A 23,812-nucleotide genomic window follows, 5' to 3' on the forward strand; every position below is an offset into this window, starting at 1 on the left:
GACCATACTAAATAAATACAAAACAAAGGAAATAAAGGTCAGAATGTGACAGTACCTCCCCTCCCCCCCAAAGGTACGGACTCCGGCCGCAAAACCTTAACCTATAGGGAGGGTCTGGGTGGGCGTCTGTCCGCGGTGGCGGCTCTGGTGCTGGACGTGGCCCCCACTTCACCATTGTCTTAGTCCGCCTCATTGTCCGCCTCTGTGGCTTCCTAACCATGGCAACCCTTCTCAATGGACAGAGGAGCGGCAGCTCGGGACAGAGGGGCGGCAGCTCGGGACAGAGGGGCGGCAGCTCGGGACAGAGGGGCTGAGGGGCTCTGGCGCCTCTGGGCTGAGGGGCTCTGGCGCCTCTGGGCTGAGGGGCTCTGGCGCCTCTGGGCTGAGGGGCTCTGGCGCTTCTGGGCTGAGGGGCTCTGGCGCCTCTGGGCTGAGGGGCTCTGGCGCCTCTGGGCTGAGGGGCTCTGGCGCCGGACAGGCGGGAGACTCCGGCAGCAGCGCCGGACAGGCGGGAGACTCCGGCAGCAGCGCCGGACAGGCGGGAGACTCCGGCAGCAGCGCCGGACAGGCGGGAGACTCCGGCAGCAGTGCCTGACAGGCAGGACCACCTGCAGGGAGGAGACAGAGAGACAGCCTGGTGCGTGGGGCTGCCACAGGAACCACCAGGCTGGGGAGACCTTCAGGAGGCTTGGTGTTAGGAGGAGGCACCTGAAGGACCGGGCTGTGGGGGAGCACTGGAGCTCTGGTTTGCAACCTTGCCACCACTTCCCCAGGCTGGACAACTACTCTAGCCCGGACCCTCCAGAGTGCAGGCACAGGTTGAACCGGGCTGTGGGTAAGCACGGGAGAACTAGTGCTTACTACGCGCACCTCTTCCTTAGGCTCCACTCCCACATCCCATGCACGAGCGGAGCGCAGGCAGAGGACGCACTGCACCCCCCCAGCGCCCCGGAGACACAGCACGCAGAGCCGGCGCAGGATACCCTTGACCAAAACTGCGTACCGGCGACCAGACCCGCTGAGCAGGCACCATACACCCTGGCTCGATGCCCGCACGACACTCTCGGGGGGCTGTCCTATAGCGCAGCTATGGACACGTACTGGCGACACCGTGCGCTTAAACGCATAACACGGTGCCTGACCAGTAACGCGCTGCTTATAATAAGGTCTGCTACCTGGCTTAGCTCCACACCTCGTGTGCCACCCCAATTTTTTTGGGGGGGGGGCTGCCTCTCGTACCTGTCGCACTGCCGTGCTGCCTCCTCATATCGCCGCCGCTCAGCTTTCACTGCCTCCAGCTCTGCTTTGGGGCGGCGATATTCCCCAGCCTGTGCCCAGGGTCCCTCTCCATTCAATATCTCCTCCCATGTCCAGGAGTCCTGTGATGCTGGCCGCTATTGTTGCTGCTGCTGTCTCTGTCCTTTACCACGCCGCTTGGTCCTTGGTTGGTGGGTGATTCTGTCACGGTCGTCCTCCTCTTCATCTGAAGAGGAGAGGCGAGAAGGATCAGAGGACCAAAATGCGCCGTGGTATGTGTTCATAGTGAATTTTAATAAAGAAAACACTGAACACTGCAACACTATACAAAAACAATAAACCAATGACGACAAATGAGACCTGTGCTGACACAAGCCACTAACATAGACAATCACCCACAAACAAACAGTGCAACCCAGGCTACCTAAGTATGATTCTCAATCAGAGACAACTAATGACACCTGCCTCTGATTGAGAACCATACTAGGCCGAAACATAGAAATCCCCAAAACATAGAAAAACAAACATAGACTGCCCACCCAACTCACGACCTGACCATACTAAATAAATACAAAACAAAGGAAATGAAGGTCAGAACGTGACAGGTAAACCTGATAGGTTCCTTTCTTACTTAATCTGAGCCTTAGTTCATCTTCTTACTAAAGTCGTTTATGCTAATAATTGACGATTAAAAAAATCACATTATGGCAAATCACATAATATGTTTCTATTTAAACAATCAATATAATACTTTTACAGATGACAGAATGTCTACACACTGTTTACTTAGAGAGAGATGCATTAGCACTGTAGCACCACTATATAATGAGCTACTGTATAACTCTTCACAAATCCAGTTATGAAGAGAGGTAAATGATATGTCAGAATATTTATATACAGGTTCAGAATACCCAATATTACCATCAGCACAGTCCTAATTATATCTTGGTACACCACCATTATCAGGTTGTTTTGCCCCTCAGTGCAGTACCAGCAGTGTGTTGGTGTGTCTTAGAGAGAGAGAGAATGAAGTTGTGTGCACTGTAGGGTGCTGTATGTGTGCACGTCCTCCCACCAGCCTCCTCTGTTGTCATGGTGATGTTAAACCACTTTCTCGCAAATCCAGTAACGATTGTTAAAACATGACTGGTCATTCCATGCCTTTACAGGACGCCATGTTTCTGTGTTCAGCTCAACACAGTCCTCCTCCCCATTTGCTGGGTTGTCACCACCATTATCAGGTTGCTGTGATTGCCAGTAACTACAGGGTAAACAAGACAGAGAAAATAATGAATAAACATTTTTATTTGTCACATGCGCTGAATAAAACTGGTGTAGAATTTACCATGACGTGCTTAGTTACGGGTCAATCCCCAAAAATGCAGAGTTAAATAGTAAGAAATAAATTAATAAAACATTTGCTAAATAAAAAAATGAAAATATTAAACACAAAATAAAAAGTGACCAGGCAATTAGGACAGATAATAAACAGAGTTGCAGGGTGAGTGTGAAGAATGTGAAAGAATGTGAAAGTGTGTGTGTGTGTGTGTGTGTGTGGACGTGTTAAATACTATTTCTAGGAGGTTTAGGGTTAAGGTTAGAATTAGTATAGGGTTAGGGTTAGTTTTAGGGTTAAGGTTGTGGTTAGAGTTAGTTTTAGGGTTAAGTTTAGGGTTAGAGTAAGAGGACGGGTAAGGGAAAATAAGATTTTAAATGGGACTGATTTGTGGCGTCAATATACATGTGAGTGTTTTGTGTGTACATGTATTTCAGTATCAGTGTAAGTATGTCTGAGTGTGAGGGTAGAGTCTAGTGAGTGTGTGGGTAGAGGCTAGTGAGTGTGTGGGTAGAGTCTAGTGAGTGTGTGGGTAGAGTCCACTGAGTGTGTCGGGAAGATTATAGTGAGTGTGTGGTTAGAGTCTAGTGAGTGTGTGGGTAGAGTCTAGTGAGTGTGTGGGTAGAGTTCTCTGAGTGTGTGGGTAGAGTCTAGCGAGTGTGTGGGTAGAGTCTAGCGAGTGTGTGGGTAGAGTCTAGCGAGTGTGTGGGTAGAGTCTAGCGAGTGTGTGGGTAGAGTCTAGCGAGTGTGTGGGTAGAGTCTAGCGAGTGTGTGGGTAGAGTCTAGCGAGTGTGTGGGTAGAGTCTAGCGAGTGTGTGGGTAGAGTCTAGCGAGTGTGAGGGTAGAGTCTAGCGAGTGTGTGGGTAGAGTCTAGCGAGTGTGTGGGTAGAGTCTAGCGAGTGTGTGGGTAGAGTCTAGCGAGTGTGTGGGTAGAGTCTAGCGAGTGTGTGGGTAGAGTCTAGCGAGTGTGTGGGTAGAGTCTAGTGAGTGTGTGGGTAGAGTCTAGCGAGTGTGTGGGTAGAGTCTAGCGAGTGTGTGGGTAGAGTCTAGCGAGTGTGTGGGTAGAGTCTAGCGAGTGTGTGGGTAGAGTCTAGCGAGTGTGTGGGTAGAGTCTAGCGAGTGTGTGGGTAGAGTCTAGCGAGTGTGTGGGTAGAGTCTAGTGAGTGTGGGGGTAGAGTCTAGTGAGTGTGTGAGTAGAGTCTAGTGAGTGTGTGGGTAGAGTCTAGTGAGTGTGTGGGTAGAGTCTAGTGATTGTGTGGGTAGAGTCTAGTGAGTGTTGTGGGGGTAGAGTCAATTGAGTGTGTGGGTAGAGTCTAGTGAGTGTGTGGGTAGAGTCTAGTGAGTGTGTGGGTAGAGTCTAGTGAGTGTGTGGGTAGAGTCTAGTGAGTGTGTGGGTAGAGTCTAGTGAGTGTGTGGGTAGAGTCTAGTGAGTGTGTGGGTAGAGTCTAGTGAGTGTGTGGGTGGAGTCTAGTCAGTGTGTGGGTGGAGTCTAGTCAGTGTGTGTGGGTAGAGTCCAGTGAGTGTGTGGGTAGAGTCCAGTGAGTGTGTGGGTAGAGTCCAGGGAGTGTGTGGGTAGAGTCTAGTGAGTGTGTGGGTAGAGTCTAGTGAGTGTGTGTGTAGAGTCTAGTGAGTGTGTGGGTAGAGTCTAGTGAGTGTGTGGGTAGAGTCTAGTGAGTGTGTGGGTAGAGTCTAGTGAGTGTGGGGGTAGAGTCTAGTGAGTGTGTGGGTAGAGTCTAGTCAGTGTGTGGATAGAGTCTAGTGAGTGTGTGGGTAGAGTCCAGTGAGTGTGTGGGTAGAGTCCAGTGAGTGTGTGGGTAGAGTCCAGGGAGTGTGTGGGTAGAGTCTAGTGAGTGTGTGGGTAGAGTCTAGTGAGTGTGTGGGTAGAGTCTAGTGAGTGTGTGGGTAGAGTCTAGTGAGTGTGTGGGTAGAGTCTAGTGAGTGTGTGGGTAGAGTCTAGTGAGTGTGGGGGTAGAGTCTAGTGAGTGTGTGAGTAGAGTCTAGTGAGTGTGTGGGTAGAGTCTAGTGAGTGTGTGGGTAGAGTCTAGTGAGTGTGTGGGTAGAGTCTAGTGAGTGTGTGGGTAGAGTCTAGTGAGTGTGTGGGTAGAGTCTAGTGAGTGTGTGGGTAGAGTCTAGTGAGTGTGTGGGTAGAGTCTAGTGAGTGTGTGGGTAGAGTCTAGTGAGTGTGTGGGTAGAGTCTAGTGAGTGTGTGGGTAGAGTCTAGTGAGTGTGGGGGTAGAGTCTAGTGAGTGTGTGAGTAGAGTCTAGTGAGTGTGTGGGTAGAGTCTAGTGAGTGTGTGGGTAGAGTCTAGTGAGTGTGTGGGTAGAGTCTAGTGAGTGTGTGGGTAGAGTCTAGTGAGTGTGTGGGTAGAGTCTAGTGAGTGTGGGGGTAGAGTCTAGTGAGTGTGTGAGTAGAGTCTAGTGAGTGTGTGGGTAGAGTCTAGTGAGTGTGTGGGTAGAGTCTAGTGAGTGTGTGGGTAGAGTCTAGTGAGTGTGTGGGTAGAGTCTAGTGAGTGTGTGGGTAGAGTCTAGTGAGTGTGTGGGTAGAGTCTAGTGAGTGTGTGGGTAGAGTCTAGTGAGTGTGTGGGTGGAGTCTAGTCAGTGTGTGGGTGGAGTCTAGTCAGTGTGTGGGTAGAGTCCAGTGAGTGTGTGGGTAGAGTCCAGTGAGTGTGTGGGTAGAGTCTAGGGAGTGTGTGGGTAGAGTCTAGTGAGTGTGTGGGTAGAGTCTAGTGAGTGTGTGTGTAGAGTCTAGTGAGTGTGTGGGTAGAGTCTAGTGAGTGTGTGGGTAGAGTCTAGTGAGTGTGTGGGTAGAGTCTAGTGAGTGTGGGGGTAGAGTCTAGTGAGTGTGTGGGTAGAGTCTAGTCAGTGTGTGGATAGAGTCTAGTGAGTGTGTGGGTAGAGTCCAGTGAGTGTGTGGGTAGAGTCCAGTGAGTGTGTGGGTAGAGTCTAGGGAGTGTGTGGGTAGAGTCTAGTGAGTGTGTGGGTAGAGTCTAGTGAGTGTGTGGGTAGAGTCTAGTGAGTGTGTGGGTAGAGTCTAGTGAGTGTGTGGGTAGAGTCTAGTGAGTGTGTGGGTAGAGTCTAGTGAGTGTGGGGGTAGAGTCTAGTGAGTGTGTGAGTAGAGTCTAGTGAGTGTGTGGGTAGAGTCTAGTGAGTGTGTGGGTAGAGTCTAGTGAGTGTGTGGGTAGAGTCTAGTGAGTGTGTGGGTAGAGTCTAGTGAGTGTGTGGGTAGAGTCTAGTGAGTGTGTGGGTAGAGTCTAGTGAGTGTGTGGGTAGAGTCTAGTGAGTGTGTGGGTAGAGTCTAGTGAGTGTGTGGGTAGAGTCTAGTGAGTGTGTGGGTAGAGTCTAGTGAGTGTGTGAGTAGAGTCTAGTGAGTGTGTGGGTAGAGTCTAGTGAGTGTGTGGGTAGAGTCTAGTGAGTGTGTGGGTAGAGTCTAGTGAGTGTGTGGGTAGAGTCTAGTGAGTGTGTGGGTAGAGTCTAGTGAGTGTGTGAGTAGAGTCTAGTGAGTGTGTGGGTAGAGTCTAGTGAGTGTGTGGGTAGAGTCTAGTGAGTGTGTGGGTAGAGTCTAGTGAGTGTGTGGGTAGAGTCTAGTGAGTGTGTGGGTAGAGTCTAGTGAGTGTGTGGGTAGAGTCTAGTGGGTGTGTGGGTAGAGTCTAGTGAGTGTGTGGGTAGAGTCTAGTGAGTGTGTGGGTAGAGTCTAGTGATTGTGTGGGTAGAGTCTAGTGAGTGTTGTGGGGGTAGAGTCAATTGAGTGTGTGGGTAGAGTCTAGTGAGTGTGTGGGTAGAGTCTAGTGAGTGTGTGGGTAGAGTCTAGTGAGTGTGTGGGTGGAGTCTAGTCAGTGTGTGGGTGGAGTCTAGTCAGTGTGTGAGTAGAGTCTAGTCAGTGTGTGGGTAGAGTCTAGTCAGTGTGTGGATAGAGTCTAGTGAGTGTGTGGGTAGAGTTCTCTGAGTGTGTGGGTAGAGTCTAGCGAGTGTGTGGGTAGAGTCTAGCGAGTGTGTGGGTAGAGTCTAGCGAGTGTGTGGGTAGAGTCTAGCGAGTGTGTGGGTAGAGTCTAGCGAGTGTGTGGGTAGAGTCTAGCGAGTGTGTGGGTAGAGTCTAGCGAGTGTGTGGGTAGAGTCTAGCGAGTGTGTGGGTAGAGTCTAGCGAGTGTGTGGGTAGAGTCTAGCGAGTGTGTGGGTAGAGTCTAGTGAGTGTGTGGGTAGAGTCTAGTGAGTGTGTGGGTAGAGTCTAGTGAGTGTGGGGGTAGAGTCTAGTGAGTGTGTGGGTAGAGTCTAGTGAGTGTGTGGGTAGAGTCTAGTGAGTGTGTGGGTAGAGTCTAGTGATTGTGTGGGTAGAGTCTAGTGAGTGTTGTGGGGGTAGAGTCAATTGAGTGTGTGGGTAGAGTCTAGTGAGTGTGTGGGTAGAGTCTAGTGAGTGTGTGGGTAGAGTCTAGTGAGTGTGTGGGTAGAGTCTAGTGAGTGTGTGGGTAGAGTCTAGTGAGTGTGTGGGTAGAGTCTAGTGAGTGTGTGGGTAGAGTCTAGTGATTGTGTGGGGGTAGAGTCTAGTGAGTGTGTGGGTAGAGTCTAGTGAGTGTGTGGGTAGAGTCTAGTGAGTGTGGGGGTAGAGTCTAGTGAGTGTGTGGGTAGAGTCTAGTCAGTGTGTGGATAGAGTCTAGTGAGTGTGTGGGTAGAGTCCAGTGAGTGTGTGGGTAGAGTCCAGTGAGTGTGTGGGTAGAGTCTAGGGAGTGTGTGGGTAGAGTCTAGTGAGTGTGTGGGTAGAGTCTAGTGAGTGTGTGGGTAGAGTCTAGTGAGTGTGTGGGTAGAGTCTAGTGAGTGTGTGGGTAGAGTCTAGTGAGTGTGTGGGTAGAGTCTAGTGAGTGTGGGGGTAGAGTCTAGTGAGTGTGTGAGTAGAGTCTAGTGAGTGTGTGGGTAGAGTCTAGTGAGTGTGTGGGTAGAGTCTAGTGAGTGTGTGGGTAGAGTCTAGTGAGTGTGTGGGTAGAGTCTAGTGAGTGTGTGGGTAGAGTCTAGTGAGTGTGTGGGTAGAGTCTAGTGAGTGTGTGGGTAGAGTCTAGTGAGTGTGTGGGTAGAGTCTAGTGAGTGTGTGGGTAGAGTCTAGTGAGTGTGTGGGTAGAGTCTAGTGAGTGTGTGGGTAGAGTCTAGTGAGTGTGTGGGTAGAGTCTAGTGAGTGTGTGGGTAGAGTCTAGTGAGTGTGTGGGTGGAGTCTAGTCAGTGTGTGGGTGGAGTCTAGTCAGTGTGTGAGTAGAGTCTAGTCAGTGTGTGGGTAGAGTCTAGTCAGTGTGTGGATAGAGTCTAGTGAGTGTGTGGGTAGAGTCTAGTGAGTGTGTGGGTAGAGTCTAGTGAGTGTGTGGGTAGAGTCTAGTGAGTGTGTGGGTAGAGTCTAGCGAGTGTGTGGGTAGAGTCTAGCGAGTGTGTGGGTAGAGTCTAGTGAGTGTGTGGGTAGAGTCTAGTGAGTGTGTGGGTAGAGTCTAGTGAGTGTGGGGGTAGAGTCTAGTGAGTGTGTGGGTAGAGTCTAGTGAGTGTGTGGGTAGAGTCTAGTGAGTGTGTGGGTAGAGTCTAGTGATTGTGTGGGTAGAGTCTAGTGAGTGTTGTGGGGGTAGAGTCAATTGAGTGTGTGGGTAGAGTCTAGTGAGTGTGTGGGTAGAGTCTAGTGAGTGTGTGGGTAGAGTCTAGTGAGTGTGTGGGTAGAGTCTAGTGAGTGTGTGGGTAGAGTCTAGTGAGTGTGTGGGTAGAGTCTAGTGAGTGTGTGGGTAGAGTCTAGTGAGTGTGTGGGTGGAGTCTAGTCAGTGTGTGGGTGGAGTCTAGTCAGTGTGTGGGTAGAGTCCAGTGAGTGTGTGGGTAGAGTCCAGTGAGTGTGTGGGTAGAGTCTAGGGAGTGTGTGGGTAGAGTCTAGTGAGTGTGTGGGTAGAGTCTAGTGAGTGTGTGTGTAGAGTCTAGTGAGTGTGTGGGTAGAGTCTAGTGAGTGTGTGGGTAGAGTCTAGTGAGTGTGTGGGTAGAGTCTAGTGAGTGTGGGGGTAGAGTCTAGTGAGTGTGTGGGTAGAGTCTAGTCAGTGTGTGGATAGAGTCTAGTGAGTGTGTGGGTAGAGTCCAGTGAGTGTGTGGGTAGAGTCCAGTGAGTGTGTGGGTAGAGTCTAGGGAGTGTGTGGGTAGAGTCTAGTGAGTGTGTGGGTAGAGTCTAGTGAGTGTGTGGGTAGAGTCTAGTGAGTGTGTGGGTAGAGTCTAGTGAGTGTGTGGGTAGAGTCTAGTGAGTGTGTGGGTAGAGTCTAGTGAGTGTGGGGGTAGAGTCTAGTGAGTGTGTGAGTAGAGTCTAGTGAGTGTGTGGGTAGAGTCTAGTGAGTGTGTGGGTAGAGTCTAGTGAGTGTGTGGGTAGAGTCTAGTGAGTGTGTGGGTAGAGTCTAGTGAGTGTGTGGGTAGAGTCTAGTGAGTGTGTGGGTAGAGTCTAGTGAGTGTGTGGGTAGAGTCTAGTGAGTGTGTGGGTAGAGTCTAGTGAGTGTGTGGGTAGAGTCTAGTGAGTGTGTGGGTAGAGTCTAGTGAGTGTGTGGGTAGAGTCTAGTGAGTGTGTGGGTAGAGTCTAGTGAGTGTGTGGGTAGAGTCTAGTGAGTGTGTGGGTGGAGTCTAGTCAGTGTGTGGGTGGAGTCTAGTCAGTGTGTGAGTAGAGTCTAGTCAGTGTGTGGGTAGAGTCTAGTCAGTGTGTGGATAGAGTCTAGTGAGTGTGTGGGTAGAGTCCAGTGAGTGTGTGGGTAGAGTCCAGTGAGTGTGTGGGTAGAGTCTAGGGAGTGTGTGGGTAGAGTCTAGTGAGTGTGTGGGTAGAGTCTAGTGAGTGTGTGGGTAGAGTCTAGTGAGTGTGGGGGTAGAGTCTAGTGAGTGTGTGAGTAGAGTCTAGTGAGTGTGTGGGTAGAGTCTAGTGAGTGTGTGGGTAGAGTCTAGTGAGTGTGTGGGTAGAGTCTAGTGAGTGTGTGGGTAGAGTCTAGTGAGTGTGTGGGTAGAGTCTAGTGAGTGTGGGGGTAGAGTCTAGTGAGTGTGTGAGTAGAGTCTAGTGAGTGTGTGGGTAGAGTCTAGTGAGTGTGTGGGTAGAGTCTAGTGAGTGTGTGGGTAGAGTCTAGTGAGTGTGTGGGTAGAGTCTAGTGAGTGTGTGGGTAGAGTCTAGTGAGTGTGTGGGTAGAGTCTAGTGATTGTGTGGGTAGAGTCAATTGAGTGTGTGGGTAGAGTCTAGTGAGTGTGTGGGTAGAGTCTAGTGAGTGTGTGGGTAGAGTCTAGTGAGTGTGTGGGTAGAGTCTAGTGAGTGTGTGGGTAGAGTCTAGTGAGTGTGTGGGTAGAGTCTAGTGAGTGTGTGGGTAGAGTCTAGTCAGTGTGTGGGTGGAGTCTAGTCAGTGTGTGAGTAGAGTCTAGTCAGTGTGTGGGTAGAGTCTAGTCAGTGTGTGGATAGAGTCTAGTGAGTGTGTGGGTAGAGTCCAGTGAGTGTGTGGGTAGAGTCCAGTGAGTGTGTGGGTAGAGTCTAGGGAGTGTGTGGGTAGAGTCTAGTGAGTGTGTGGGTAGAGTCTAGTGAGTGTGTGGGTGGAGTCTAGTCAGTGTGTGGGTGGAGTCTAGTCAGTGTGTGAGTAGAGTCTAGTCAGTGTGTGGGTAGAGTCTAGTCAGTGTGTGGATAGAGTCTAGTGAGTGTGTGGGTAGAGTCCAGTGAGTGTGTGGGTAGAGTCCAGTGAGTGTGTGGGTAGAGTCTAGGGAGTGTGTGGGTAGAGTCTAGTGAGTGTGTGGGTAGAGTCTAGTGAGTGTGTGGGTAGAGTCTAGTGAGTGTGTGGGTAGAGTCTAGTGAGTGTGTGGGTAGAGTCTAGTGAGTGTGTGGGTAGAGTCTAGTGAGTGTGGGGGTAGAGTCTAGTGAGTATGTGAGTAGAGTCTAGTGAGTGTGTGGGTAGAGTCTAGTGAGTGTGTGGGTAGAGTCTAGTGAGTGTGTGGGTAGAGTCTAGTGAGTGTGTGGGTAGAGTCTAGTGATTGTGTGGGTAGAGTCTAGTGAGTGTTGTGGGGGTAGAGTCAATTGAGTGTGTGGGTAGAGTCTAGTGAGTGTGTGGGTAGAGTCTAGTGAGTGTGTGGGTAGAGTCTAGTGAGTGTGTGGGTAGAGTCTAGTGAGTGTGTGGGTAGAGTCTAGTGAGTGTGTGGGTAGAGTCTAGTGAGTGTGTGGGTAGAGTCTAGTGAGTGTGTGGGTGGAGTCTAGTCAGTGTGTGGGTAGAGTCTAGTCAGTGTGTGGGTAGAGTCTAGTCAGTGTGTGGGTAGAGTCTAGTCAGTGTGTGGGTAGAGTCTAGTCAGTGTGTGAGTAGAGTCTAGTCAGTGTGTGGGTAGAGTCTAGTCAGTGTGTGGGTAGAGTCTAGTGAGTGTGTGGGTAGAGTCTAGTGAGTGTGTGGGTAGAGTCTAGTGAGTGTGTGGGTAGAGTCTAGTGAGTGTGTGGGTAGAGTCTAGTGAGTGTGTGGGTAGAGTCTAGTGAGTGTGGGGGTAGAGTCTAGTGAGTGTGTGAGTAGAGTCTAGTGAGTGTGTGGGTAGAGTCTAGTGAGTGTGTGGGTAGAGTCTAGTGAGTTTGTGGGTAGAGTCTAGTGAGTGTGTGGGTAGAGTCTAGTGAGTGTTGTGGGGGTAGAGTCAATTGAGTGTGTGGGTAGAGTCTAGTGAGTGTGTGGGTAGAGTCTAGTGAGTGTGTGGGTAGAGTCTAGTGAGTGTGTGGGTAGAGTCTAGTGAGTGTGTGGGTAGAGTCTAGTGAGTGTGTGGGTAGAGTCTAGTGAGTGTGTGGATAGAGTCTAGTGAGTGTGTGGGTAGAGTCTAGTCAGTGTGTGGGTAGAGTCTAGTGAGTGTGTGGGTAGAGTCTAGTGAGTGTGTGGGTAGAGTCTAGTGAGTGTGTGGGTAGAGTCTAGTGAGTGAGTGGGTAGAGTCTAGTGAGTGTGTGGTTAGAGTCTAGTGAGTGTGTGGGTAGAGTCTAGTGAGTGTGTGGGTAGAGTCTAGTGAGTGTGTGGGTAGAGTCTAGTGAGTGTGTGGGTAGAGTCTAGTGAGTGTGTGGGTAGAGTCTAGTGAGTGTGTGGGTAGAGTCTAGTGAGTGTGTGGGTAGAGTCTAGTGAGTGTGTGGGTAGAGTCTAGTGAGTGTGTGGGTAGAGTTTAGTGAGTGAGTGGGTAGAGTCTAGTTAGTGTGTGGGTAGAGTCTAGTGAGTGTGTGGGTAGAGTCTAGTGAGTGTGTACATAGAGTCAGTGCAAGAGTGTCAGTGTAAAAAACAAAAAAAGGTGTCTATGTAAATACAGACATGTTTTTCAGATTTAAAAGGAGCATTGCCTTATTTGGAACAATAACCAACACTTTATCTGTATTTTTTAAATTATATTTTAAGATATGTCTTTAGTGCTTTTGGAATGACATCTATGAACATGATTTGAAGCAACATGTAATCTGCTAAAGGTCTCTATCACACCTGGATGGTCAAGTCTCACCTTGTGTTCTTTGAATTATGAACAACACGGATAATCAGTCCTACTCATTACAATGTGGTTATTGTTATTATAGAGCAGTAGTCTCTTACCTTGGGGTGGTCAGTGTTATTATAGAGCAGTAGTCTCTTACCTTGGGGTGGTCAGTGTTATTATAGAGCAGTAGTCTCTTACCTTGGGGTGGTCAGTGTTATTATAGATCAGTAGTCTCTTACCTTGGAGTGGTCAATGTTATTATAGAGCAGTATTCTCTTACCTTGGGGTGGTCAGTGTTATTAGAGCAGTAGTCTCTTACCTTGGGGTGGTCAGTGTTTTTAGAGCAGTAGTCTCTTACCTTGGGGTGGACAGTGTTATTATAGAGCAGTAGTCTCTTACCTTGGGGTGGTCAGTGTTATTATAGAGCAGTAGTCTCTTACCTTGGGGTGGACAGTGTTATTATAGAGCAGTAGTCTCTTACCTTGGGGTGGTCAGTGTTATTATAGAGCAGTAGTCTCTTACCTTGGGGTGGTCAGTGTTATTTTAGAGCAGTAGTCTCTTACCTTTGGGTTGTCAGTGGGGTGCCGTCCACCCATTTCCAGGTCCCCTCAGTAACAGAGTCAGTCAGACCAATCCAGGCTCTCTTAAAGAAGCTGAAGAGAAACTCCTGTTGGTGAGAAAGATACTGATGATTTCAACTACTATAGACTACATGTGTTAAATACTGGAAGATACATTACTGACCAAGGCATGTTTGATTCTCTCACCTGTTCCTTATCACTGTTTATGATCACCATGTCTGCTCCTCTCTTCAGACAGTCCTGTCTACTCTCCCTCCAGGGTTTTTTCAATGTAGACAGGAAGTACCAACTGGATTCAAACTTCTGCCAACCTTCAGGACATTTTTGTTCTACAAGACAACAACATGCATTTCCATCTTGTTATTCTGCACCTATTATTGTAGAATACGAACACAAGTTTACTGCATATTAGATATGTGTTGTTTTGATCATTTATCAGGTTAACTCACTCAGATTAGAGAACTTTGACGTGAGATCATCTCTATCCTTCTGTAGCTGGTCTCTCTCTTTAGTCAGGGTGTTGTAACTGGTCTGTAGCTGGTCTCTCTCTTTAGTCAGGGTGTTGTAACTGGTCTGTAGCTGGTCTCTCTCTTTAGTCAGGGTGTTGTACCTGGTCTGTAGCTGCTTTCCCTTTTTAGTCAGATTGTTGTAAATGGGTTTTACCTGGTCTCTCTCTTCAGTCAGGGTTTTGTAACTGGTCTGTAGCTGGTCTCTCTCTTCAGTCAGGGTGTTGTAACTGGTCTGTAGCTGGTCTCTCTCTTCAGTTAGGGTGTTGTAACTGGTCTGTAGCTGGTCTCTCTCTTCACTCAGGGTGTTGTAACTGGTCTGTAGCAGGTCTTTCTCTGCAGTCTCATTGCCTCTGTTATCTGGAAAGGATTGATACATATAGCTCCTGGTTAATTCCCTCACAAAACAGTAATTCAATCATTTCTAAATGCATTTTCCCATGATAATGACTGAGATGATTGGGATGCAGCGTGGACATTTCACCAGTAAAACGTGATGAATTATCATTCAAGATTGACATGGATGTTTAGAGACTATTTTGAAATGAGGATTGCCTAACGTGGTGTAGGAAGGTGTTAAATATAACACGTTTTTGAGACGATGTGGATATAGTCAGACGTAATCTGAGGATGCGTGTCATGTATATTCTATAAAGATATTCAAAAGGGGACATCTGTCGGTACAAACTTGATTGAGACATGATGATGTCATAAACAAATATCACTCCACCACTGGTTACAAAGACATGATTGACATCAGGAAAATAGGACAAACTATCAGCTGATCATTGACGTTGATGATTGATGTAAATCTGCTAGTTAGCTAGATCAATCATTCTTTCACTGATTGGGATGTAATCTTTAATACTCACAAATAATAACTTCATAACATAGCCTGACCTTCATGGTCCCGCTTTAAATTACCTTCAGCTTATGAAGGATTTTATACAGCCTTCGTAATGCTTCCATAAACACTACTTAAATATGTTATTTAGCATCTTTAAGTATATGTCATGCTTTATAAAGGGTTCATAAACATGGCCTAACTGTGTGACAATATCACCCATGTCAAATGTGACATAACCCACTATGTTGAATATGTAACACACATATAAAGGGGGACAAGCTGTGCTGAAGGAAGAAACAGGCTCTAAAGTTAAGTTTAGATGACACCTAGTCTCGTTCCCAGACACTTCCGCCCAAATTTTTATTTATTTTTTTATTTTACCTTTATTTAACCAGGCAAGTCAGTTAAGAACAAATTCTTATTTTCAATGACGGCCTGGGAACAGTGGGTTAACTGCCTGTTCAGGGGCAGAACGACAGATTTGTACCTTGTCAGCTCGGGGGTTTGAACTCGCAACCTTCCGGTTACTAGTCCAACGCTCTAACCACTAGGCTACCCTGCCGCCCCGAAATGGTCAGAAGATAAACACATCAAACTTGGCTTTCATTAGTTATGTTAGGTTAGCAAAGGACATGGCCTAATGGCAGGCAAATATTTTACTCAGTAAGGTCAATTACATAGAATTCTATGGTCACTCCCACTAAGGCCAACTTTGAATGGTTGATATCAAAGGCTTATACTGTGCATTCAGAAAGTATTCAGACACTTTGACTTTCTTACAGCCTTATCCTTAAATGTATTAAATTATTTTCTCCCCTCATCAATCTAAACACAATACCCCATAATGGTATTTGTGCAACTTTAAGCTAGGGGGCACTATTTTTATTTTTGGAAAAATAACGTTCCCAAAGTTAACTGCCTATTTCTCAGGACCAGATGCTAGAATATGCATATAATTTAGGATAGAAAACAATCTAGAGTTTCCAAAACTGTAAAAATATTGTCTGTGAGTATAACAGAACTGATATTGCAGGCGAAATCCTGAGAAAAATCCAATCAGGAAGTGACCCTTATTTTGAAACCCCTGTCTTTCTATGCATCCCTATTGCCCATTGAAAGGGATATCAACCAGATTCCTTTTTCTATGTCTTCCCTAAGGTGTTTACAGCCTTTAGACGTAGTTTCACGCCTTTATGTTGAAGAATGAGCGTAAACGAACACATTGCGTAAGTGGCCAGCTGATGGCTCTCAGAGTGATTCTTGCATAAAAGAGAGAGGTAGCCATTTTTCCTCCCGGTCCTACTGAAAAGCCAACTGTCCCGGTTGATATATTATCGAAAAGATATTTGAAAAACACCTTGAGGATTGATTGCAAAAAACGTTTCCATGTTTCTGTCGATATTATGGATATCATTTGGATTTTTTTTCGGCGTTGTCATGACCAGTGGATTTCTGAACATAACGTGACAAACAAACGGAAGTATTTTGGGTATTAAAATAATATTTATGGAACAAAAGGAACATTTGCTGTCTAACTGGGAGTCTCGTCAGTGAAAACATCCGAAGATCATCAAAGGTAAACGATTAATTTGATTGCTTTTCTGATTTTCGTGACCAAGCTTCCTGCTGCTAGCTGGACATAACGCTATGCTAGGCTATCGATAAACAACGTTTGCCATGTTTCTGTCAATATTATGGAGCTAATTTGGAATATTTTTCGCCGTTGTCGTGACCGATAATTTCCGGGCGATTTCTCAGCCAAACGTGAAGAACAAACGGAACTATTTCGCCTCCAAAAATAATATTTTGGGAAAAAATGAACTTTGGCTATCTACCTGGGAGTCTCGTGAATGAAAACGTCCGAAGTTAATCAAAGGTAAATTATTTAATTTGATCGCTTTTCTGATTTTCATGACAAGGTTGCCTGCTGCTAGCAAGGCATAATGCTATGCTAGGCTATCGATAAACTTACACAAATGCTTGTCTAGCGTTGGCTGTAAAGCATATTTTGAAAATCTGAGATGACAGGGTGATTAACAAAAGGCTAAGCTGTGTTCCAATATATTTCACTTGTGATTTTCATGAATATGAATATTTTCTAGTAAGATTATTTGACCATTGCGCTATGCTAATTAGTGTAGTTGCTGACAATTCTCCCGGATCCGGGATGGGTAGTTCCAAGATTCAAAATAATAAAACAGAAATATCAAATTTACTATTATTATTCAGACCCTTTACTCAGTACTTTGTTGAAGCACCTTTGGCAGCGATTACAGCCTCGAGACTTATTGGGTATGATTATTGGTTACAAGCTTGGCACACCTGTATTTGGGGAGTTTCTCCCATGTTTCTCTGTAGTTCCTCTCAACCTCTGTCAGGTTGGATGGGGAGCATTGCTGCACAGCTATTTTCAAGTCTCTCCAGAGGTGTTCGATTCGGTTCAAGTCCAGGCTTTGGCTGGGCCACTGAAGGACATTCAGAGTCTTGTCCTGAAGCCATTCCTGCGTTGTCTGTCATGTGCCTTTTACTGAGGAGTGGCTTCCGTCTGGCCACTCCACCATAATGACCTGATTGGTGAGTGCTGCATAGATGGTTGTCCATCTGGAAGGTTCTCCCATCTCCAGAGAGGAACTCTGAAGTTCTGTCAGAGTACTTTTGTTGAAGCACCTGGCCGTCACGTCCCTGACGGCCAGCTACAGCAAGAGCCTTGGTGTTTCCCAACTCCTTCCATTTAGGAATGATGGAGGCAACTGTGTTCTTAGGGACCTTCAATGCTGCAGAAATGTATTTGTACCCTTCCCCAGATCTGTATCTCAGCACAATCCTGTCTCAGAGCTCCATGGACAATTCCTTTGACCTCATGGCTTGGTTTTTGCTCTGACATGCTCTGTCAACTGTAAGACCTCATATAGACAGGTGTGTATCTTTCCAAATCATGTCCAAACAATTGAATTTACCACAGGTGGATTCCAATAAAGTTGTAGAAGCATCTCAAGGAAGATCAATGGAAACAGGATGCACCTGAGCTCAATTTCGAGTCTCACAGCGAAGGGTCTGAATACTGATGTAAATAAGGTATTTATGTTTTTGTTTTTTTACACATTTGGAAAATATTCTATTAACCTGTTTTCACTTTGTCATTATGCGGAATTGTCATTGTGTGTTGATTGATTCAATATTTTCTTCTCCTCATCAATTTTCTATTAAGTCTGTAACATAACAACATGTGAGGACGTCTGAATACTTCCAGAATGCACTGTAGACATGGTTTGTGTCCTCAAGTAGAGCTGATGCAGTTCTTTTTGTTTTTGTTGTCACATTATTGGCAGTGCTTGACTTTGACTGAATAAAAGCTTCAGTACGCAGTCCCAAATGGCACCCTATTCCCTATATAGTGCAATGTCAAAAGTACTGTCATAGTGGGGTATCAGTTGGGACAAAGCCTCACTCACAGAAAGCCAGTCTCAGGGAGATGTTGAGAGTTACTTGTAGAACACACAGCACTCCTAAACACACAGCAGCCAGCCTGTAGAGTCTTAGTCTTCCATCTGCAGAGAAACACAGGCAGACACACACACACACAGACACGCACGCACACACACACACACCATCCTACATTATGATTACAAACAGAATAAACAACATACAACATCACTACTGACTATGATTAGAACTCTGACAACCAAACCCCCCTCCCCCCGATTTAGGGTTGGCAGCGAACGTTTGCTCAAGAGTGCTGTCATCCCAATTCTGATAAACAGGAAGCCAAAATTACACAATATAGCTAAAGCAAGACGTAAAGAGGCTATCTGTGATGCTGCTTACATTGTTGGGATTTTGAAATGTATAATATTTACCTATTCATTCTTCATGAATGTAACTTCTACTGTAAATGACTCATGAGCTTAGTTTAACTTTCTAACCCCATCAGGACCCAAAATATAAGCTTGTTCTACCACAGAACTGTTAACACTGTGTAGACTCAAATGGGTAAAACTATCATTTTGATCTCATGGATGGACAGACCTTGAATACATACTATAGCTATGAATTACATACAGTACCAGTCATACATACTTTAGCTCTGTCTATGAATTACATACAGTACCAGTCACACATACTGTAGCTATGAATTGCATACAGTACCAGTCATACATACTGTAGCTCTGTCTATGAATTACATACAGTACCAATCATACATACTGTAGCTCTGTCTATGAATTACATATAGTACCAGTCATACATACTGTAGTTCTGTCTATGAATTACATACAGTACCAATCATACATAGTTCTGTCTATGAATTACGTACAGTACCAGTCATACATACTGTAGCTCTGTCTATGAATTACATACAGTACCAGTCACACATACTGTAGCTATGAATTGCATACAGTACCAGTCATACATACTGTAGCTATGAATTACATACAGTACCAGACATACATAACTCTGTCTATGAATTACATACAGCACCAGACATACATACTGTAACTATGAATTACATACAGTACCAGACATACATAACTATGTCTATGAATTACATACAGGACCAGTCATACATACTGTAGACTGTCTATCAATTACATACAGTACCAGTCATACATACTGTAGTTCTGTCTATGAATTACATACAGTACCAGTCATACATACTGTAGTTCTGTCAATGAATTACATACATTACCAGTCTTACATACTGTAGTTCAGTCTATGAATTACATACAGTACCAGTCATACATACTGTAGCTCTGTTTATGAATTACATACAGTACCAGTCATATATAGTTCTGTCTATGAATTACATACAGTACCAGTCTTACATACTGTAGTTCTGTCTATGAATTACATACAGTACCAGTCATACATACTGTAGTTCTGTCTATGAATTACATACAGTACCAGTCATACATACTGTAGCTCTGTCTATGAATTACATACAGTACCAGTCATATATAGTTCTGTCTATGAATTACATACAGTACCAGTCATACATAGCTCTGTCTATGAATTACATACAGTACCAGTCATACATACTGTAGTTCTGTCTATGAATTACATACAGTACCAGTCATACATACTGTAGCTCTGTCTATGAATTACATACAGTACCAGTCATATATAGTTCTGTCTATGAATTACATAAAGTACCAGTCATACATAGCTCTGTCTATGAATTACATACAGTACCAGTCATATATACTCTAGTTCTGTCTATGAATTACATACAGTACCAATCATACATACTGTAGTTCTGTCTATGAATTACATACAGTACCAATCATACATAGTTATGTCTATGAATTACATACAGTACCAGTCATACATACTGTAGCTCTGTCTATGAATTACATACAGTACCAGTCATACATACTGTAGCTCTGTCTATGAATTACATACAGTATCAGTCATACATACTGTAGCTCTGTCTATGAATTACATACAGTACCAGTCATACATACTGTAGCTCTGTCTATGAATTACATACAGTACCAGTCATATATAGTTCTGTCTATGAATTACATACAGTACCAGTCTTACATACTGTAGTTCTGTCTATGAATTACATACAGTACCAGTCTTACATACTGTAGTTCTGTCTATGAATTACATACAGTACCAGTCATACATACTGTAGTTCTGTCTATGAATTACATACAGTACCAGTCATACATACTGTAGCTCTGTCTACGAATTACATACAGTACCAGTCATATATAGTTCTGTCTATGAATTACATACAGTACCAGTCATACATAGCTCTGTCTATGAATTACATACAGTACCAGTCATACATAGTTCTGTCTATGAATTACATACAGTACCAGTCATACATACTGTAGTTCTGTCTATGAATTACATACAGTACCAGTCATACATACTGTAGCTCTGTCTATGAATTACATACAGTACCAGTCATATATAGTTCTGTCTATGAATTACATAAAGTACCAGTCATACATAGCTCTGTCTATGAATTACATACAGTACCAGTCATACATAGTCCTGTCTATGAATTACATACAGTACCAGTCATACATACTGTAGCTCTGTCTATGAATTACATACAGTACCAGTCATATATAATGTATTTCTGTCTATGAATTACATACAGTACCAGTCATATATACTGTAGTTCTGTCTATGAATTACATACAGTACAAGTCATATATACTGTAGCTCTGTCTATGAATTACATACAGTACCAGTCATATATACTCTAGTTCTGTCTATGAATTACAAACAGTACCAATCATACATACTGTAGCTCTGTCTATGAATTACATATAGTACCAGTCATACATACTGTAGTTCTGTCTATGAATTACATACAGTACCAATCATACATAGTTCTGTCTATGAATTACGTACAGTACCAGTCATACATACTGTAGCTCTGTCTATGAATTACATACAGTACCAGTCATACATACTGTAGCTCTGTCTATGAATTACATACAGTACCAGTCATACATACTGTAGCTCTGTCTATGAATTACATACAGTACCAGTCATACATACTGTAGCTCTGTCTATGAATTACATACAGTACCAGTCATACATACTGTAGCTCTGTCTATGAATTACATACAGTACCAGTCATACATACTGTAGCTCTGTCTATGAATTACATACAGTACCAGTCTTACATACATAACTCTGTCTATGAATTACATACAGTACCAGTCATACATACTGTAGCTCTGTCTATGAATTGCATACAGTACCAGTCATACATACTGTTGCTCTGTCTATGAATTACATACAGTACCAGTCATACATACTGTAGCTCTGTCTATGAATTACATACAGTACCAGTCATATATACTGTAGCTCTGTCTATGAATTACATACAGTACCAGTCTTACATACATAACTCTGTCTATGAATTACATACAGTACCAGTCATACATACTGTAGCTCTGTCTATGAATCACATACAGTACCAGTCTTACATACATAACTCTGTCTATGAATTACATACAGTACCAGTCATACATACTGTAGCTCTGTCTATGAATTGCATACAGTACCAGTCATACATACTGTTGCTCTGTCTATGAATTACATACAGTACCAGTCATACATACTGTAGCTCTGTCTATGAATTACATACAGTACCAGTCATATATACTGTAGCTCTGTCTATGAATTACATACAGTACCAGTCGTACATACATAACTCTGTCTATGAATTACATACAGTACCAGTCATACATACTGTAGCTCTGTCTATGAATTACATACAGTACCAGTCTTACATACATAACTCTGTCTATGAATTTGAGTGGTTACATTTCTGCAACGTACATTTCTTTTTTCTGTTTCTCTGAGCGGATAAAACGGGCAGGTCACCAGGTGCACAGAGCCTGTTTCAGGTTACCAGCCCCTCAGCTGTTTACCAAAAATACTGGTGGGGTATCCACTGTGCTGTTGTTTAAAAATATTATTTTCAATTGATCTTATTAAATAGTTGTACATAGTTCCAACAACTGAAGTAAAAAATAATATTGAATTGATGCATTTTAGTGTATGTGACCCCAGCAGGTTGTAAACCTCAGGCTCTGTACCAGCTGAACCACACAGAAGACAGAACAATAAAACATGTACAAGTGTTTTTCTATGATGTGCTATTAGTGTGTGTCCACGTGCCAGCATACATGTGTGCTTTCGGTTTGTGCGCTCATACCTGTCTACATCTGTGTGTGTGTGTGAGAGAGAAAGATAATTCTTTGTACCTGAGAGATGGATCTCAGTCTTCAGGCTCCTCGTTGCTCTATTCTGGTATTCTTGATTAACTTCTTTTAATTCAATCACCTGTTTGTTGACGTAGTCGGCCATCTTAACTAACCGTACCGAATATAAATGATGACCCCCAACCAATCAATTAATCAACTAATTCAGACTGTCTGTCCTTTTATTGTAATATATATGATTTTTACTTTTACTTATAGTATTAACTTACTTCTACTGTATGATTACCTTTCTAATCTTCTGTATGATTCTAACTTCAATGACAAGTTGTTGTCTGATGTGCCTCTCCTTTGGTGTCTCTGTCTGTCTGTGGTCGACTGCAGTAGAAAGAACGTTTAAAGTATGCAATCTCTTTCAAGCAAGATGTTATATTCCGCAATAACTATATGTGACATTGTTCGTAAGGAAGTGACATCATGGCTCGCACTTCGTGACTCACATTCAATCAGGAAGCTGGTAGACCTCAGAGATTGTTCCTTTATTTACTCATCTGTGCCTTTGTTCTTCTTATTAGAAAAGTGATTTATAATAATTGATTATGAAAAAAAATAAAAAAATAAAGTCACATGACATGTTGCTAATAAAAAGAGGGAAAGAGAGAGAGACTTGTGTACAGTCTACAAGAAATGTTACATAATTAACTGTACATCTTAACATTGACAATAGGTATTGAGTATTATATACCTAGTTTGTTTTGTGTGCGTACATGATTCAGTGTGTGTGTGTGTGTGCATGATTCAGTGTGTGTGTGTGTGCATGATTCACTGTGCGTGTGTGTGTGTGTGTGTGTGTGTGTGTGTGTGTGTGTGTGTGTGTGTGTGTGTGATGAAGAGCCTTTTTCACAGATCCAGTAGTGTGGATATGAACACTGATAGTCCCACCATTCTCCTTGGCCTGATGACCAGTAAGGTACCACCACACAGTTCTCACCTTCACCACCATTAGGCTCTCCACTCCTCCAATACCTGCAGTAGAAACAAAAGAGTTAGACTGACCACTCTCTCAAAACCTAGAGTATGAACAACACAGAGAATCAGTCCTACTCCTTCCACTGTGGTCAGTGTTATTAGAGTAGTAGTCTCTTACCTTGGTGTGGTCAGTGTTATTAGAGCAGTAGTCTCTTACCTTGGGGTAGTCAGTGTTATTAGAGCAGTAGTCTCTTATCTTTGGGTGGTCAGTGTTATTATAGAGCAGTAGTCTCTTACCTTGGGGTGGTCAGTGTTAGAGCAGTAGTCTCTTACCTTGGGGTGGTCAGTGTTATTAGAGCAGTAGTCTCTTACCTTGGGGGTAGTCAGTGTTATTAGAGCAGAAGTCTCTTACCTTGGAGTGGTCAGTGTTATTAGAGCTGTTGTCACACCCTGACCTTAGTTATCTTTGTTTTCTTTATTATTTTGGTTAGATCAGGGTGTGACGAGGTTGGGTATGTTAGTTTTTGTATTGTCTAGGGTTTTTTGTAGATCTAGGAGCTGTTTATCGTTGTCTCTGATTGCGGATCATATTCAGGGAGCCATTTTGCCTAGTCCTTTTGTGGGTTCTTGGTCTATGTATAGTTGCCTGTCTGCACGACGCATATTAGCGTCACGGTTAGTTTTTTTGATAGTTTGTTTAGTGTTATTTCTATAATTAATTAAAGAAGAATTACGCTTACCACGCTGCGCCTTGGTCTCCTCCTTACGGCGAACGTGACAACAGTAGTCTCTAACCTTGGGGTGGTCAGTGTTATTATAGATCAGTAGTCTCTTACCTTGGGGTGGTCAGTGTTATTATAGATCAGTAGTCTCTTACCTTGGGGTGGTCAGTGTTATTATAGATCAGTAGTCTCTTACCTTGGGGTGGTCAGTGTAATTATAGATCAGTCGTCACTTACCTTGGGGTGGTCAGTGTTACTATAGAGCAGTAGTCTCTTACCTTGGGGTGGTCAGTGTTATTATATAGCATTAGTCTCTTACCTTGGGGTGGTCAGTGTTATTATAGAGCAGTAGTCTCTTACCTTGGGGTGGTCAGTGTTATTAGAGCGGTAGTCTCTTACCTTGGGGTGGTCAGTGTTATTAGAGCAGTAGTCTCTTACCTTGGGGTGGTCAGTGTTATTATATAGCAGTAGTCTCTTACCTTG

At 44.4% G+C, this 23,812-nt stretch overlaps 1 protein-coding gene across 1 annotated transcript; it reads right to left on the reverse strand.

Annotated features, from left to right (window-relative positions):
* Nucleotides 1-1,530: 1,530 nt before the first annotated feature.
* Nucleotides 1,531-22,112, reverse strand: LOC110497244 (uncharacterized). Its single transcript, XM_036934081.2, has 6 exons — nt 21,684-22,112; nt 17,400-17,495; nt 13,044-13,460; nt 12,781-12,923; nt 12,577-12,680; nt 1,531-2,518 (listed from the first exon to the last, which is right to left on the reverse strand). Exons 1-6 carry the CDS (start codon nt 21,784-21,786, stop codon nt 2,359-2,361), a joined length of 1,023 nt encoding a protein of 340 aa, XP_036789976.2. The 5' UTR covers nt 21,787-22,112; the 3' UTR covers nt 1,531-2,358.
* Between the last annotated feature and the right edge of the window lie 1,700 nt (nt 22,113-23,812).

The sequence above is a fragment of the Oncorhynchus mykiss genome, chromosome 19 (assembly GCF_057628025.1).
Source record: "Oncorhynchus mykiss isolate SJ-2025 chromosome 19, ASM5762802v1, whole genome shotgun sequence".
In the NCBI taxonomy this organism is placed as follows: Eukaryota; Metazoa; Chordata; class Actinopteri; order Salmoniformes; family Salmonidae; genus Oncorhynchus; species Oncorhynchus mykiss.

Bases quoted from the DNA above. Each gene is read 5' to 3' on its own strand.
- LOC110497244 (XM_036934081.2), bottom strand. From the start codon at position 21,786: ATGGCCGACTACGTCAACAAACAGGTGATTGAATTAAAAGAAGTTAAT. The intron at 12,681-12,780 runs GTGAGAGAATCA...TCTCACCAACAG, and splicing joins TAAACAGTGATAAGGAACAG to GAGTTTCTCTTCAGCTTCTT. The intron at 2,519-12,576 runs GTAAGAGACTAC...TTTACCCTGTAG, and splicing joins ACCCCACTGACAACCCAAAG to TTACTGGCAATCACAGCAAC.